This window comes from Apis laboriosa, unplaced genomic scaffold (assembly GCF_014066325.1).
Source record: "Apis laboriosa isolate Shangri-la unplaced genomic scaffold, ASM1406632v1 scaffold122_cov146, whole genome shotgun sequence".
Taxonomy (NCBI): Eukaryota; Metazoa; Arthropoda; class Insecta; order Hymenoptera; family Apidae; genus Apis; species Apis laboriosa.
In genome coordinates, this window is record NW_025221084.1 from 187232 (window position 1) to 204746 (window position 17515).

Genomic DNA, 17515 nt, shown 5'->3' on the forward strand with positions numbered 1-17515 from the left:
AAGTTAATATTTAAAATTTATTAAATTATATATATAATTTATAATATTAATATATTATTTATTAAATTACAACAATCATATTATATATATATATTATATTATATAATAAATAAATAAATATTAATATATTATATAATATATTATAATTACATATATTATATAATATAAATTAAATAAAAATTGTAATTTAAGAAAGATATATATAAATACATACATTTTTAACTAATAAGAAATAATACAAAATGTTCTAAAAATTAATCAAAAAAATTTTATTAAATTCCTAAAAAAATTTCATGCAACAATTTCTTGCAAAAATTTTTGTTTTAGTTTTATTAATAAATTAATAAGAAAAAATGACTATATTATAAAATACATAGAAAATCATTACGTTGCGACAACTTATATATATGATTTTCGCTGCTGCGAATCATTAAATTCAAATAAACAAATAGAAGCAATATATATCGAAATAAATGTGCTGAATAATCATTAGGTAAAAGTTATATTAAATTATATCTTATTCATGAACAATAATAAACTATGAATAAAATATTTAATAATTTATTCCATACTTGTATCTGTACTTATACAGTATTTATATCTGTATATTTATATATAAAATTTAATAATAAACAAATTAAAAATAATCTTAATAGGAAATTAAAATCATATTGGCATCAGAGGCGACAATTCATTAAAGGCAACAAAATCTACCTATTTTATCATTTGCTTTTAGTTGTGCTGTTCTGTTATTCAAAATAAATAACAAATTAATGTTAAAAATGTTACGTATACCATATTATGTTTTTACTACTAATTTGCATAATTATAAAAAGAAAAGAACTTAAATATTTTTAATATTTTTCTGTTATATTTCTATTATCAATCTAACAAACTTTGTTATAATAGATCCTCTATCTGCTTTTAGATAACAAACTATCAGGATTTGAAAAAGATTTGAAATTTGCTGAAAAAAGTTGATATAATCTAACAAAATCTGTACAAAATCAATATCTATTTTCATATTATATTCTTTGATTAGATAGATATTATAACTTAACTACTATCAAATTGGTAATAAGAATAAAACAGAATTTACACAGCAAATTGTGATGTCAAAAAAAATAATAAAAACTGAATACATTCTGCAATTTCAACAATTTAAATTTTAAATGCAAGCACATAATTAAATAGTTTATGATCATTTGGAATATAATAAGAACCATCATATAAATTTAATAATATTTTTTTTTTTAATAAATTCTTTTTTTTTGTAAAATGAATTCTAATATTATTAATAAAATAGAATAAATTTTAAATGCTAGTTATGTTATTTAAAATTTAAATGATTGACATTAAAAATTTGCTATTTTTGTTGCCTTTTTCATATCAAAATCTGCTGAAGCAAATTGTTTTATTTTTGTTCTTAATTTGACAACAAATTAAATTAACTGATTTTATTTATTTTTTTCTTTATCTGTTTTAGCAGGTTTTGTTATATTTCTACTATCAATCTAGTAATTTGGATATATATATTTGGATAAATTTGCAATTTTTCTGATAAAGAATTTTAACAAAATCTATTGCTCATTGACTGAGTAATTTGACTGATTGTATTTTTATTTTTTATTTATATATTAATTAATTAAAATATTTATATTTTAATGAACATCAATTTGAATTCAAATTTAAAGAAATATATTAAATATAATTGTAATATTTACAAAAATATTACAATTTTTATGATTATATAAAATATTCAATGCCTTCGGAGAGTTAATATTTTAGAAATCAAAATAATATTGCAATCGCGAAAATTAGTATATAAAAATATCGATTGAAATTTATTTATTAATTTATAATTTTATATTATAATTTTATTATAAATTTTCTTTTTCGTTAATTTATAATTTTATTTATTAAATTATAAACAATTAAAATTGTCTTAGATGAAGTGAAATAGAGATAAAGTAAAATAGTATTTGTTTTGATTTTTAAAATCAATTTTTCAAAAGTGTCTTACAAATATATCAATATCTTGCACAGCCTTTATATGGAATATATAAATATTGAAAAAATTGAAGAAATTGAAAATTTAAATAAAAATAAAATTTGGTGAATGTAATAATATGACATTAATGTAAGCATATTTAAATTTATATTATATAATATAATCATCATTCTTTTCTAACGATAAGAATTTTTATCATATTTTATTATTTTATATATATATAAATGTTTATACTAAATATAAAAAAATATATCATGAATTGAAAATCGAACATCTAAAAAATATCGATTAGTGAAACGAATTCGATAAAATCGAAATTCATATTATTCATCTATCGATAAATATTATCGACATATCGATAATTTACAATCTAGTTAAATATATACATATACATAATTCCTTTAGATCATCTTTAGATCGCGTAATCAACAGCTTTTTCGTAAGCATATTGGTATTTTAACTCTTATTAAGGTTTAGTTTGTAATTATATAAAAAAATAGTATGTGATATGAACATATAATAAGTAAAAAAAATATAATTATTCTTATATAAATGAATTATTATAATAACTTGTATATTGTTTGACATTCGAATTGTATGACAACTATGTAAGTTTGTAGTTTGTTAGCAACACATTCCTTCAAGATAAACAAATCCTTATTTATATAAATGATTGATTAAAATATTTTTTATTATGAATAGAATATATATTTCTATAACAAAAAAACATCAAAATGTTATATTTGGAAATTTAACTTTTTATTGTTTTAAGTATAATAAAAATTGCAATAAAAATTTTACTATTATAAATATATATAAAAATATTTGATAATTTTATTTAAATGTATAAATTTAAAATATATTATATTTTATATTTATATACTAATATTTTAATGAAAAAATATCTTTTTTTCATGTTTCAGTTAAGCAGCAAATGATATGTATAATGTATTTATATAAATCTTATATTTAATTATTTAGTGTAAATTAATGTAAAATTATAGAAAAAATATTCTAATTGGTATGTATGTTCTAATATCATAAATCTATAGAATAAAAATTGGATTTAAATATTAAAAAATATTTATTACTGTGTCACAAATGTGTCAATAAACAAGTTAAATTTTTACATGAATGATTACCTTCTATTAATAAATAAAATTTAGTGTACTATTATATGATATAAAAACATGGCAGAAAATGGATCAATCATAATACCAAATATAAAACAATTACATGAAAATGATCATACATCTACTATGAATATAGATTATTCTAGCATTAGAGGAAAGGTATCTTTTTTTGTATCTTATATATATTTTCAATAATTTTATGATAAATAATGAATTAATTTTAATAAATTACAGAATATTTTAGTTAGTCCATCAGAAGATCAATATGAATTATTACTTAAACGTTTAAAAGAAAGAATTCAAGATGGTGGTAGTGAAACAATTTTTGATATTGGTATTAGTGGAGGTATATAATCTTTTATCTTTATAATATTTATAAAAAATTTTTATATTAATTTTTATATTTTATTTTTATATTCATTTAATTTAGATAATAATTTTACATAATATTTATTATGTGTATATTTATTTTAAATGTACAATATATAAAAATATTCATAATCTATGTCAATTTAGATGGTTCTGAAGATGGTTTAAAAGAAGATGAATATGAAGCATCACTTGCAACTTTACAATCTCTTGCTGCAACATTAGAAGCAGATTGTGTACTTTTACGTCAGAGTAAAGTTGATCATGGTCTTATAGGACAATATTTAGTGCGAAGACGTTTAGATAGACAAGATTTCTTAGAAATAAGGTATTTGTTTTAAAAAGACAATATTAAAGTAAATAATGTTATATGTAATGTTATATATATATATATATATATATATATATATATATACATTAAAATAATGTTATTAGTGACTAATAATATTATTAGTGAATTTTAATTTAAAAGATTTAATTTATAGAGTGGCTGTTGTTGGTAATGTTGATGCTGGGAAATCAACACTTTTAGGTGTATTAACACATGGAGAACTTGATAATGGCCGAGGTTTAGCACGTCAAAAATTGTTCCGACATAAACATGAAGCTGAAACAGGACGTACTAGCTCAGTTGGAAATGATATTCTTGGATTTGATAGTGTTGGTATGGAAACAAGTTTAATAAGTTAAAAATAATTATATCATTATAGAGTTGTATCATTGTAGTATCATATATATGAACATATTTTAAATTTAGGTAATGTAGTAAATAAACCAGAACATGGATCTTTAGACTGGGTTAAAATATGTGAAAAATCTTCTAAAGTTATTACATTTATTGATTTAGCTGGTCATGAAAGATATTTGAAAACAACTGTTTTTGGAATGACAGGACATGCCCCTGATTTTGGTAAAATTATTTTCATTTAATTTAGATAATAATTTTACATAATATTTATTATGTGTATATTTATTTTAAATGTACAATTTTTTAAATATTTATTTAGGTATGTTAATGGTTGGAGCAAATGCTGGCATTGTTGGAATGACAAAAGAACATTTAGGTTTGGCTTTAGCTTTGTCAGTTCCAGTATTTGTTGTAGTTACAAAAATTGATATGTGTCCACCAAATATATTACAAGAAAATTTAAGATTATTAATAAGAATCTTAAAGTCCCCAGGTTGTAGAAAAGTACCTGTTACTGTAAAAACTCCTGATGATGTTGTCGTTAGTGCTACTAATTTTGTATCAGAACGGTTAGTTTTTATCTGTTTGTATGTAATATTATGTCATTTATAGAAATATTTTAATTATTGATATATTTATGTAGATTATGTCCTATTTTTCAAGTATCAAATGTTACGGGAGAAAACTTAAACCTTCTTAAAATGTTTTTAAATTTATTAACTGCAAGAATGATTAGTCATGAAGATGAACCAGCAGAATTTCAAATAGATGATACATATTCAGTACCAGTCAGTATTTAATTTTCACAAGTGAAAAATTGTTTTAATCTTCATTCTATATGTTTTTAGGGAGTAGGTACTGTTGTTTCTGGCACAACATTAAAAGGTGTCATAAAATTAAACGATATTCTATTATTAGGACCCGATCCTTTAGGTCGATTCATTCCAATTGCAATAAAAAGCATCCATAGAAAAAGAATGCCTGTTCGAGAAGTAAGAGGTGGTCAAACTGCTAGTTTTGCATTGAAAAAGATTAAAAGATCACAAATTAGAAAAGGTATGGTAATGGTTGCACAAGCATTAAATCCACAGGCTTGTTGGGAATTTGAAGGAGAAATTCTTGTATTACATCATCCTACAACAATAAGTTCTTGTTATCAAGCTATGGGTAATTTTATCTTTTAATTGAATTTTAATTTAGAATTCATTATGTTTTAATACTTAGAATTATTTGAATTTTTTAGTACATTGTGGAAGTATAAGACAAACAGCATCTATAATTTCTATGTCACAAGATTGTTTAAGAACAGGTGATAAAGCTTTAGTACGCTTTAGATTTATAAAACATCCTGAGTATATAAAACCAGGACAAAGAATGGTATTTAGAGAAGGACGTACTAAAGCAGTGGGCAATGTAATAAAATTAATTCCATATTCTAGTACTACAGTTATACAAACATGTAGAATTAGTAAACCAAATAAAATATCTCAAAATCGACAAAATTCTTCATCTGCAATACAAGTATGTATAAAAAAATATTTATTATTTTCATACAAAAATGAAAATTTTACAAATGATATATATAAATTTATTTATATTATATATAGTTATTAGATGCAATTGAAACAAATTCTTCATTTGAAGGACAAACATCAAAACAAGAAAATATACTTCAAAAATCTAATAAACATCAAAATAAAAAAGGTAGAGGACGAAAAGGAGGACGATCTCATAATACAATAAACAGTATTATTCAACCATTATCGGAACAAAATCCTCCTATGAAATTATGAATTGTTTTGTGTTTTAAACTTTTAAACATGTATATACATAGAAACTTATATAGAATACCAATATATTTATGAGGCATCTTTGAAGAATTGATTTTAGAAATTAAAACAAACGAAAAAATTCCTATACAAAAATCAATTGAAAGTTATTTTTTAAGTTATAAACAGTTACATTAAATAAAACAGAAAAGAAGAAATGACTTTCCAAAAGTGCCTCATGAATCTATATTCTATATTATTAGATTATTTTACAATTTTCGAAAATTAATATAAAATTATTTATTTTTAAACGATTCTAGTTTTCATTCTTAATAATAATTATAATTCTAAAAAATACATTATATAAATACAAATATATTTTTTAAAATATATAAATTTTCAAGAATTGTAAAATATACTGTTTATGTATACATATATCGTGCGCGCGCACGCGTGTGAGTATGCGTGTATTATATATAAATATATTTTTATTTTAGTAGTTATTTATATTAAAATATAAAATTATTTCATATAATAATGACAATTTTATCTAATTTGGGGTTATTTATATTCTTAAGAATTGTGATTTTTACTCTCAATAGAAAAAACCCCTGAATTATTAATCTAACATACATCGTGCTTTCAACCCTATTAGAGTACAAATTGTCTTTCATAGTTTTGAGTAAATTAATTAAAAAATTTAAAATGTCGTTTTTAAACATATGGAAAAATATATGTTGTTATTCTTGAAATGTTTTATTTTTATAAATACATAAATGTATTTCAAATAATATTTAGCAAATATAATCTATATATTCGAAATATTTGTTTTTTTTATTATTATAAACTGCCTATATTATAATTTTTAATTTTTTAAACAAATTTTAAATATATAACAAATTCATTATATTATATTAATATTTTTATTATACATAATTGTATTAATATTATAATCAACATTTTAAAAATAAAAACAAATTATTTATCAAATTAAATTTATAATAAAACTTCTATAAATTAAAAAATCTATTTTTATGTTGATGAATAAAATTTTTTATAGAAAGAAAATATAATTATATCTAAAGATATACTAGATATTTTATTTTTTATAAATAATCTTCTTTTTGAAAATTTTTATATTAATAATACTATAACATATCTGTAATAATAAATAACAATAAACAATAATATAAAATAATAAAAAAAGAAAGGATTTTTTATTATTAAAAGATATAAATAATGAATAAAAAAAATATTTGCAAATAAATATAATAAAAAAGATATTTAATGTATAATATATGTATAATATAATTTTTATAAATAATAAAAAAATTCTAATAATAAATTCTAATAAATTAAAATAATAAAAAAATGTTTATTAATTAATTAATAATAAAGAAAAAAGAGGGAAAAGAAAAAAAAATGTAAAATGATTAAATTAGTTTTTATTCATATAAAAATAATACTAAATATTAATAATAAATTATATTGTAGTAAAAAAAAAAATTTTTGTAAAATTTTATAAATATATAATAATTTTTATATTATGTATTTATATTATTGTATTTATTATAATATAAAAAATAGTAATTGTACATAAAAGTAAAATTTAAGTTTATTTATATGTTAGATAAAATAAATTTAAAAAATTATAAATTTTCATATTTTTTTATTATTACTTATTTATAAGACAATTATTACAAATATAATTTGTAATTAAATCAAGACTATAAATTATAGCTATAACATATTTTTAAAAAAATTACTTTGGTAAATTTTTCTTTATCTTATTTTTTACTTTATGTAAATTTTTTTTAAATGTATGAATGAAAAGTTTCTAATCATTTATCAAATTTAATTATAATAATATTTTTACAAACACTATTTTCGTGAATTTTTTTTTATTTCATTTTTTGCTTCTTGTAATTTTTCTTTAATATATTTTGTAATTTTTAATCGTTCAAAAAATTTCTCTTGATTAAAAGGTAAAGAAATACCATGTGTTCTACTTTGAAGTATTAAATATGCTATAAACTGTGCAGATCGTCTAATTGGTTTTGTATTTGCCAATTTATTAATTAATTGTTCATTATGTATCAAATATGTAAATAAGATACGCCAAAAACCCATGTTTGATTTGTCTTTTTTAAAAAACAAATAAAAATATTTATATTTTTGGAACTTCAAATGTACACATGTTACGATATTTTAATAAGAGCTCTCGCTTAAGTCTAAGTTGTTTACGTAAAGTTTCAAGTTTTTGTAATTGTTCTTCTTTACTATATTCTATTCCTGGTAATCTTCTAATCTATAAAATATAAAAACTATATTACATAGTTATACAATATAATATATATATATATATATATATANATTAAGAAATAAATATGTATAAAAAAAATATTTATTCATATTTCATAGCATTTCACCTGAGCTCTTGTAGAATCTAATTTTTTTTGAAGTTCTAAAATTTTATGACTTGTATCTTGTGATTCTTTAGCTTTTTGTGCAGTATCATGTGGATCTTTTTCAACACTAAAAGTAAAATACAAATAGAATAAAATTAATATATAATAAAATTCTTCAAAAAGATATTTATATTAAAAATTTCTATTTAAGATGTGATTATTTTAAATACTATATTATATTTTAAATATAAATATATATTATATAATATATAATAATATATATAAATTATATATATTTTATATAATTTATGCATATATATATATATAATTGCAACAATTATTGACATATTATCGAAATATATTTCAAATATAACCTAAGTATATAATTATAATTATAATTAAAAAAAAATATTTTATAAAGAAAAAATATTTTCTTAAATATAATGATTTTAAAGAAACAATTTATACAAAGAAAAATATCGAGTCAAAAAAATTAATATAAAAATATAAATAAAGATTAAATGAATTATATCTTTATTTTAAAATAACTCAAAATCATTAAACAACAACTATTTTAATTATTACATTATTAAAATGTACAAACCTCCGAATTATTTCATATATAATTGGTAATATTTCAATATCCAAATCATCCACTGTAAATTGTGGACGTAAAGTACTTTCCTCCGATAATTCTGATTCCATTATAACATTTTGATGAAATATAAATAATGTAATGTAAGTTATAATATTTTCTGTGTTTCTATGAATTTTCATATGTTAGAATACTATCGTTGATTAAAAATCATCCTTAAATAGTGATTTTTTAGTAACTAGATTCTTGTAACTAAATTCACGATCTTCACTTGTAATCTATTTCAGCTTGGTTGATTTCTTCGTCATTTTACATCGATAAGAAACACAAGGTATCGTTCATGATAATTCATTTTAATCTTAAAATATCCAAATATATATTAATCATCCTTATGTTTTGTATTATTTTAAATTATTAAAAAAGCTTATACAATTATTATTTTTTTATTTACATGATTTTTGTTTATTGTTAATAGTCAATATGGGGCGTCGACCAGCTAGATGGTATGTAGTATATATATTTATATTTATTTAATTTTACTAATAAATTTTATATTTTATAAAATTTTACATAATTATAATTAATTATATTGATAATAATTTTTTCTAGTTTATTGTAAAAAATTTTTATATTTCTATTAATTTTCAATTTTTTGTTTTTAATTATACATATATTTTTAATACGAATCTTTTTTTTCCTTATAGCTATCGATATTGTAAGAATAAACCTTATCCTAAATCAAGATTTTGTAGAGGTGTGCCTGATCCAAAGATACGTATTTTTGATCTTGGAAAAAAGAAAGCTTCTGTAGAAGATTTTCCATTATGTGTACACTTGGTATCAGATGAATATGAACAACTTAGTTCTGAAGCTCTTGAAGCTGGACGTATTTGTGCAAATAAATATATGGTGAAAAATGCTGGAAAAGATCAGTTTCATATTCGCATGAGATTGCACCCATTTCATGTTATTCGTATCAATAAAATGTTATCATGTGCTGGAGCTGATAGGTATATAAATAATTTAATAATTAAACATTTAATAATAATGAAATTTTTTAAAATAATATTGAATATTAGTAATTAAGATATGCATATCAGAGCATGTCCCATCATATATAAAAAAAAAACAAGCACATATATATCTTCTTCATTATCTAATAATATAGAATTATATTTAATAATTTTAATTAATTTCATTAAATATTGTTTTTTTATATTTTTTAAGACTTCAAACAGGAATGAGAGGTGCTTTTGGTAAACCTCAAGGTACTGTAGCCAGGGTTCATATTGGACAACCCATTATGAGTGTACGCTCATCTGATCGTCATAAGGCTGCTGTAGTTGAAGCATTACGACGTGCAAAATTCAAATTCCCTGGTCGTCAAAAGATATATGTTTCAAAGAAATGGGGTTTTACCAAATATGATCGTGCTGAATATGAAGAATTGAAAGCAGCAGGTCGATTAGCTCCAGATGGTTGTAATGTCAAATACTTACCAGAACATGGACCACTTGATGAATGGAAAAAATTCAGAAAAGTTCTTGCTGCTGCTTAAATAAAATATGATTTTTTGAATTTGAATTTTATTAAATAATTAAAAATAAGCACATGTTTTTAATTTTTCCATATTTATTATACTTTGTTATACTTTATTCTGTAATTGTTATATTTTTATATTATTATATTATTAGTTTATTTATTATTATCTCTTGATTTAAATATTTTATTTAATTTGATATAAATCAAAAATTAAAATATTTAAACTATTTGATATATTATTTAAGGAGAATTTATATATATATTTATATGTATAATTGTATTTTTTGTTATTTAATAATTTTATTTCTCTAAAAAGTAATTTATAAAGTCTAGCAAAGTAAATATGAGTAACTGTATATATAATTTTTATTGTTTACTAAATGATTTTCTTAATTTGAAACATCCTTTTTGAAGTTTTAGATTATTACTAATTATTTTCATTATATTTATTATTTTATTTAAGGATAACATGGAGATCCCCTTAATTTTATTATTTTATTTTCAATATTTAAAATATCTAAATGAAACAAAAAAAAAGAAAAAATACAAAACAACCATATTTATATATATTCATTTTTTTTTTTTCAAATAAATTAATTATTAAGAAAAAAAATTATTTTGGGGGATGATTTTTACAATTAATTCTTCGAGTAACATCTATCAAAAAAATAAAAAATAATGTTTCATTGTCTAATTATTATATATACAAATTTTAAGATGATTGCGTTGATGAAATATAATTAATAAAATTTTTAATGTACATATATATTAAAAATAATACATAATATCTTTCGATAGTTTTGTCAGTAAATGAATTTTATTTCTCAAATTTTTAATTAGATTTTTTAATTTCTTAAACTTCATTTTTTTCTTTTTATAGAAAGAATATATTTATAAATAGAAATGTAAAGCACATAAATGTATTACAAATGTTAAGATATCGGAAAATATCAGAATATTTTTAATTTTTTTTTATGAATATCATTTATAACAATGTTATTTATCCAAAAATAAATTATTTTTAGCTTTAATAACTTACTTATAATTTAAAAAAAAATGAATATGCCCATTTTTATATATTTTATATATATATTATCTCATTTAAATATTTTAATATTTTAAATAATAATCGAGAAAAAAACTAATATAAAATATATATCCCTATATTATTCTTAAACAAAGCAATTTGAAACTTTAAGAATGATATTTCAAATAGAAGCAGCAAACAATAATAATAATAATAGAAGTTGTTCATATTTTGCTTTTTAACCAAGAAATGATACATATATATTACAATTTTACAAGTAATTATATTTCTATATTATTATATTACCAATATAATAGTAAACATAAACCAATATAATAGTAATATTTTTAAGAATTATCGTATTATTCAAAAATAAAAAACAATAAGAATTATTCAAAAAAATAATAATAATTATTATAAGAAATCAGTAAATTAAATTAGTAATTGATTATTTTATTTAGATAATTATAAAACTATTTTTATTAGAAGTTAGTATATATATATTTATATATATGAAATTTATTTATGTATTTTATGTATATTATATTTATGTATTATTTAAAAAAAATATTGAATTTATTAAAGCAAGATCGTATTACAAAAACATGATTTATTAACATATCTTTATAAATATTAAAATTTTTTGTCTCTAAATATGAAATCTGTTAATTAGAGATTCCTGAGATAATTTCAACCAACATTTTCCTTTGCAAAAATTTATTATTATGGCTTTGTTAACAAATTATCAACAAAAAAACACTTGGTCAATCAAGAAGCATATTATTTAAATTTTTTTTCGAGTTGCAATGATAATGTTGGTTAATCGAGTATGAAGAAGTTCAAATAATATATATATCGAAGAAAATGTATTGTATAACAAATATTTTTTTAACAATAAAAATTTATATCTAATTATATCACAAATAATGAATAAATTATAATTAATATTCAACACACTTTCTTTGATATATTGCTTTTTTTGCTTGGATTTGTTTGGTATATTGAAGGGAATAAAAACATAGAAAACACATTTAATATATAGCTATTTTTCTTTTTTTGTTTCATTTAAATATTTTAATAAAAATAATAAAATAAATATAAATTAAAAAATATTAATACAAATGGATATATTTTTAATATTTTTTGCTCAATATTTAAATATACTTAAATATTTATAATTTTATAATTACTTATATCTTTTTGTATAAAAGATTTATAGAAATATTTTGTATCAAGAGCAAGTATGAAAATCAATCAATTAAATTTGTGAACAGCAGATTTTATCAAAATTTTATTATTAAAGTTTTTTTGTCACAAAAATAATAAAATTAATATTGGATTTAAATCTATTAACTTAAATAACAGAAATATAATAAAATTAAAGCAGATTCTACTGTCAAATTGAAAGCAAAATTAAAATGTGTACTAAATCAATGTAAAGAAACAAAAATCAAACAAAGTCTTGTAACTTCAGTCATTTAAATTTTAAATAAAGTAATATAAGTAATTTTTTTTATTTTATTTGTGACATAGAATTTATTTTATTTAAAAAAAAAGCATTTATTAAATTCATGATTTTCATAAATGCTTGTTCTAAACTATCATAAACAGTTTAGTTATACCTTTTGAATTCTGGAAAAAATTTAGAGGTTTATATTTATTAAATATTAAAATCCATGAAAATCTATTATAATATCTATTATAATATCTATTATAATATCTATATAAGGTTATAAAATTATATTGCACATATATAATTGCAATAAATAAATTAATCTATAATGCTATAATTTTTGGTTAATAAATTGGTTAATAATTTTAATCGTAAATAATTTAAAAAAAATTTTTATAATTTACAGTTTACATATAATATCTTATTTACAATTTATATTCAGAATTTTAAAAAAGAATACTAAATATTTTATATTATAAAATATATTAAAAAATAATTAAATATATTATATTAAATATATATTAAATATTTTAATGAATATTTAATGTGAATGACATGTAATATCAACATCATTTTCATTTTCTGTATTTTGCATTTCATCATCAATATCTATATCACATATTCCGTGACTGTTATTATCAAGTGCTTCTGTACTAGTTGCTGCATCTAATAATGGAGACAATTTTTCTGCTTCACTATCTTCATCTTGTCCTTGTCCCTATAAATATGATTTATATAAGCAACAAAGTAAAAATTTATATGTTTGATATTTTATTAACTATAACTATAACTATAACTTAAGAAAATTGTAGCACAAGTATTAATAGAGAGAAAGGAAAATCTCTTTACCTCATAAAGAGATACTGGTTGTTTTTCATTAACAAGTCTAAGAGTGTCTCGTGATCGTAGTACTACTTTTTCCCGTAAGTGACCAGAAGGTTTTATTCTCATTGCTGGAGATCGACTGTGTACATCTTTTTGTGATCCTGAATGTTCATCTCTAGCTAATAAAACAGACATTCGAAATTCTGGAGTAGGACATGCAGTACCACTAGTTCTTGCAGATATATCTGCTTCTTTTGAAGATACATGTTTTGATATGACAGGTGTACGTTCTACTGACCTTTTAAATAACATGTATATTACAATTATATTAGAATTTAAATGAATTATATTAACATAACATAAACATAACATGTACATATATAAAAAAATTAAATTAAATTAAAATATTATTTTACCTATTTAATGTTTCAGCTGCTTGAATTGCACTAGCTGTATCTGTATCAGGAGTATCTGGAGTTTCTGGAGCAAGAACAGTAGTTCTTGGAATATATGGACCATTTAAAGCTTCTATCAATGATACAGCTTCATATCCAGCTGGTATATTTTCACAACTTCCCTAAAAAAAGGATTTAACATTTCGTTCATAAAATTAGTCTAATATTTTATTATTATTAATTTTATATTTATTTTAAATAGAAATAAAATTACTAATGTTCCATCAAATATTAATTCAAGCAATGTTTTTCAACCAATATATTATAACATATTAATTGTATTGTGAATATACATTGCAAAAATTTTATTAAAATTTTACTAAAAATATTTAATATTTATAAATAATATTGAAAATACGATCAATGTGATGATCATATCAAAAATTTTATATTATTCTTCAATTAAACTTAGATTATCTTATTTCCAGATTATTTAATTTCTTGATATTAAAATTTACATTTTTTCTATAAATTCAATTCAATAAATATTCATAATAATTACGATTATTTTTCAAATTTATATGAATAATATCTAAGTCTAGTTTATTTATCTGTATTGATTTAAAAAATAAAATCTTTTTAGATTTTATCTTTTGATAAATAATCTTTTTAATTTATTTTAATTCAACAAATTTCTTACTGCTATTAAATTGGATACTTAAGATATTAAATTATTATATTATAATGGTATTTTTTAAAATATTTTTTCCTTTTTAAATAAATTATATAATAATTAATCAAAACTTGTTCAAAAATCATTTCAAATAATTAAAATAATTTCATTTTACCAATTATATATTGTAAAATTTAAAATGTTTCATTAGCCAAAGAAGATTGATAAATATTTATGATGTAATATAATAAATAATATAATGAATATAATGAAAAATAAGTATATATATATATATATATATATACATTAATATAAAATTATTTAAATAAATATTTACCTCTGGTAATGGTGGATTTGATATAATAGCTCCAGTTGCTTTTTGAAGAGCTTTAATTTGAAGAAGAGCTCTGAAAGGAGCTCGACATATTGGACAATTATTTGCTTGATATCGAAGAGAATCTGCGCAACTATTACATAGACATAAATGTCTACATGGTAATATTAAAGTATCTCGTACATCACACATACAAATAACACATTCTGATCCATTATCATCTGTATCTTCATCACTTCCTTGTTGCTAAAAAATAAATTATTGTGAAGGAAATCTAAAATAAAAAATTTTGATATATATTAATATATGCCATTATTATTTATTTTATACCTTTGCATTTTCAGCATTTTTATTTTCAATTCCATATATTTCTTGAAGCAAGTAACAAAGACCATCAACATAAAGTTTTTGTTTAAGAGCTTTTAATACATATGTTCCATCTGAATGTTTTTCAACAACTGCAATAGTTGTGTGAGATTGTTTTGGTTCATCTGAACCTTCTTCTGCTATACAATGAATTGCTACTGGTATTATCTATAAATAATTATAGCAATTAATAAGAAATAATTTAAAAATTCTATTATGTATTAAAAATATACATATATATATTTTAAACATACTTCCCTGTCAGTATTGTATAACAAATCTTCTTTGTTATATATTGTTGGATCAAACATATGTGATGTTTGAGAAAATAATTGATTGGCACCTTTCTTATAATAATATGTTTCAGAATTCATAGAGGGATCCCTTGGTATATATCTATAAATATATATTAAATTTTTAATTATATATAATATTTGGTGTGTGTGTGTGTGCGCGCGCGCGCGCGTGCGTGTGTGTATAATATATTCTAAATTTTTGTAGTGCATATATTACATACGTAACTCCTTTTGTTGTGATTTCTTCAGTGCAAAAATAATATATTGTAATTGCACATCTTACATCGCAATCAAATGTAAATTCAATATTATAACGATTTGATTTCTTATCTATATCTCCATCTCCATAATGTTTTACATTGTGGCATTGAGGAGTAGAAGTTTGATCGACATTGCGAATTAATCTTAATGATTCCCTTCTTATATTTACTAAGCTTTTTAATGTTTTAGTAGGATCATTGGCTTGTGGTGGAGGATATGGAAACTAAAATAAATAAAAATATTTTAAATCTATATATATATTTATATAATATTATAATATATTTCTTACAGGTGTTGGACGACTTCCTAAGAAATTCAAATCAGCATTTTCTCCAAAGAGATATGCTTCTGGTTGAGGTGTATCAAATCGTTCACCACCCATTATGAAATGACTACCAAAATAACTTCCTAATAAATAAAATTTATAAATTAATATATAAAATATTCAAGAACTTTTTTAATATATATTTAATAATTTATTATATTTTATATGTACTTTAATATATAGTTTTTAATTATTGAAATAAGAATTAGAAATTTAATTTCTATATTTTATAATAATGTTTTTTTTTAAAAATTATTTAATTATTTTTAAAATAATATAAACAAACCTGAACGAGGAGGATATTTATATGCATGATTTGAAACAATATCAACTTCTTCTACACCAGCATTTTGTCGACTTGTTAACGAACCCATTGCTTAATTATGCAAAAATTATAAATTATTGTTATGTAAATTTTATTGTGTTATGTGAAATTAATCATATAAATTTTTCTGTAATAAATACGAATTATAGATTGAAGTAAAAGTCAAAATTTATTATTAAAAAATGCTTAATAATTTAAAATATTATTAATAAAGATAAAATTTGAATAAGAATAAAATAATAATAAGAATAAAATTTGATAAACAATTTGCATTTAATATACTTTTTTATATGCAAAATGTATGAAATGCATTATATACATATCTTTCAGGTTAGCCAATTTTATTAAAATTTATTTATCTAAATCTTTTAAATTTTATTTATTTTATTAAATACATTAGAAACATTGAAATATATAAAATTAACAAAATTATTTTTTGTTTCTAAATTAAAAACAAATTAAAATAATTTTTTAAAAAACACAACATTTATATGTTTCTTAGACTGTTAGATCAAACGCGCTATTTCAAATTTTTGATACTATACTTAACAACTTTATAATTGATGATTAAATAATTAGTATTTACAATATGTCAATACGCAATAAAGATTATAATATTTTTTTAATGATTTATAAGTGTTTGATAAAATTTTTAATTAAAATCAATAAAAAATAATAAATGAATAATGACACATAATATAATACTACTAATTTGACATT

The 17515-nt window shown here is 19.5% G+C and overlaps 4 protein-coding genes across 5 annotated transcripts; 2 read left to right on the forward strand and 2 right to left on the reverse strand.

Moving 5' to 3' along the window:
* The first annotated feature begins 2934 nt into the window (after nt 1–2934).
* Nucleotides 2935–6714, forward strand: LOC122720201 (GTP-binding protein 1). Of its 2 annotated transcripts, none has more exons than XM_043946737.1 (10): nt 2935–3303; nt 3379–3490; nt 3661–3841; nt 3999–4177; nt 4271–4423; nt 4521–4770; nt 4845–4989; nt 5050–5368; nt 5445–5722; nt 5846–6714. In XM_043946737.1, the coding sequence occupies exons 1-10, from the start codon at nt 3202–3204 to the stop codon at nt 5942–5944; spliced, it is 1818 nt and encodes a 605-aa protein (XP_043802672.1). In that variant the 5' UTR covers nt 2935–3201; the 3' UTR covers nt 5945–6714. The 2 variants fall into 2 exon arrangements, with proteins under 2 accessions (XP_043802672.1, XP_043802671.1); XM_043946736.1 differs by having other exon boundaries at nt 5809–6712.
* Nucleotides 6715–7987: 1273 nt separating this feature from the next.
* LOC122720274 (mediator of RNA polymerase II transcription subunit 9) lies at nt 7988–9126 on the reverse strand. The gene is made up of 3 exons (XM_043946860.1): nt 8983–9126; nt 8400–8505; nt 7988–8278 (listed from the first exon to the last, which is right to left on the reverse strand). The coding sequence occupies exons 1-3, from the start codon at nt 9081–9083 to the stop codon at nt 8138–8140; spliced, it is 348 nt and encodes a 115-aa protein (XP_043802795.1). The 5' UTR covers nt 9084–9126; the 3' UTR covers nt 7988–8137.
* Nucleotides 9127–9233: 107 nt separating this feature from the next.
* LOC122720191 (60S ribosomal protein L10) lies at nt 9234–10580 on the forward strand. The gene is made up of 4 exons (XM_043946724.1): nt 9234–9304; nt 9449–9476; nt 9678–9983; nt 10201–10580. The coding sequence occupies exons 2-4, from the start codon at nt 9454–9456 to the stop codon at nt 10529–10531; spliced, it is 660 nt and encodes a 219-aa protein (XP_043802659.1). The 5' UTR covers nt 9234–9304; nt 9449–9453; the 3' UTR covers nt 10532–10580.
* A 2874-nt stretch (nt 10581–13454) lies between these two features.
* Nucleotides 13455–16970, reverse strand: LOC122720247 (probable E3 ubiquitin-protein ligase MGRN1). Its single transcript, XM_043946819.1, has 9 exons — nt 16757–16970; nt 16435–16553; nt 16106–16368; nt 15843–15984; nt 15553–15756; nt 15226–15468; nt 14237–14397; nt 13845–14118; nt 13455–13713 (listed from the first exon to the last, which is right to left on the reverse strand). The coding sequence occupies exons 1-9, from the start codon at nt 16842–16844 to the stop codon at nt 13537–13539; spliced, it is 1671 nt and encodes a 556-aa protein (XP_043802754.1). The 5' UTR covers nt 16845–16970; the 3' UTR covers nt 13455–13536.
* Between the last annotated feature and the right edge of the window lie 545 nt (nt 16971–17515).

What these genes read in the sequence shown, in the direction of transcription:
- LOC122720191 (XM_043946724.1), top strand. Translation starts at nt 9,454, where the DNA reads ATGGGGCGTCGACCAGCTAGATG. An exon ending in GGGCGTCGACCAGCTAGATG is followed by an intron (nt 9,477 to 9,677) that starts GTATGTAGTATA and finishes TTTTCCTTATAG; the next exon opens with CTATCGATATTGTAAGAATA. An exon ending in TCATGTGCTGGAGCTGATAG is followed by an intron (nt 9,984 to 10,200) that starts GTATATAAATAA and finishes ATATTTTTTAAG; the next exon opens with ACTTCAAACAGGAATGAGAG.
- LOC122720201 (XM_043946736.1), top strand. Translation starts at nt 3,202, where the DNA reads ATGGCAGAAAATGGATCAATCATAATACCAAATATAAAACAATTACAT. An exon ending in ATTCTAGCATTAGAGGAAAG is followed by an intron (nt 3,304 to 3,378) that starts GTATCTTTTTTT and finishes AATAAATTACAG; the next exon opens with AATATTTTAGTTAGTCCATC. An exon ending in TGATATTGGTATTAGTGGAG is followed by an intron (nt 3,491 to 3,660) that starts GTATATAATCTT and finishes ATGTCAATTTAG; the next exon opens with ATGGTTCTGAAGATGGTTTA.
- LOC122720274 (XM_043946860.1), bottom strand. Translation starts at nt 9,083, where the DNA reads ATGGAATCAGAATTATCGGAGGAAAGTACTTTACGTCCACAATTTACA. An exon ending in ATATATGAAATAATTCGGAG is followed by an intron (nt 8,506 to 8,982) that starts GTTTGTACATTT and finishes TTTTACTTTTAG; the next exon opens with TGTTGAAAAAGATCCACATG. An exon ending in TAGATTCTACAAGAGCTCAG is followed by an intron (nt 8,279 to 8,399) that starts GTGAAATGCTAT and finishes TATATTTTATAG; the next exon opens with ATTAGAAGATTACCAGGAAT.
- LOC122720247 (XM_043946819.1), bottom strand. Translation starts at nt 16,844, where the DNA reads ATGGGTTCGTTAACAAGTCGACAAAATGCTGGTGTAGAAGAAGTTGAT. An exon ending in ATCACAACAAAAGGAGTTAC is followed by an intron (nt 15,985 to 16,105) that starts GTATGTAATATA and finishes ATATATTTATAG; the next exon opens with ATATATACCAAGGGATCCCT. An exon ending in GCAGCTGAAACATTAAATAG is followed by an intron (nt 14,119 to 14,236) that starts GTAAAATAATAT and finishes GTTATTTAAAAG; the next exon opens with GTCAGTAGAACGTACACCTG.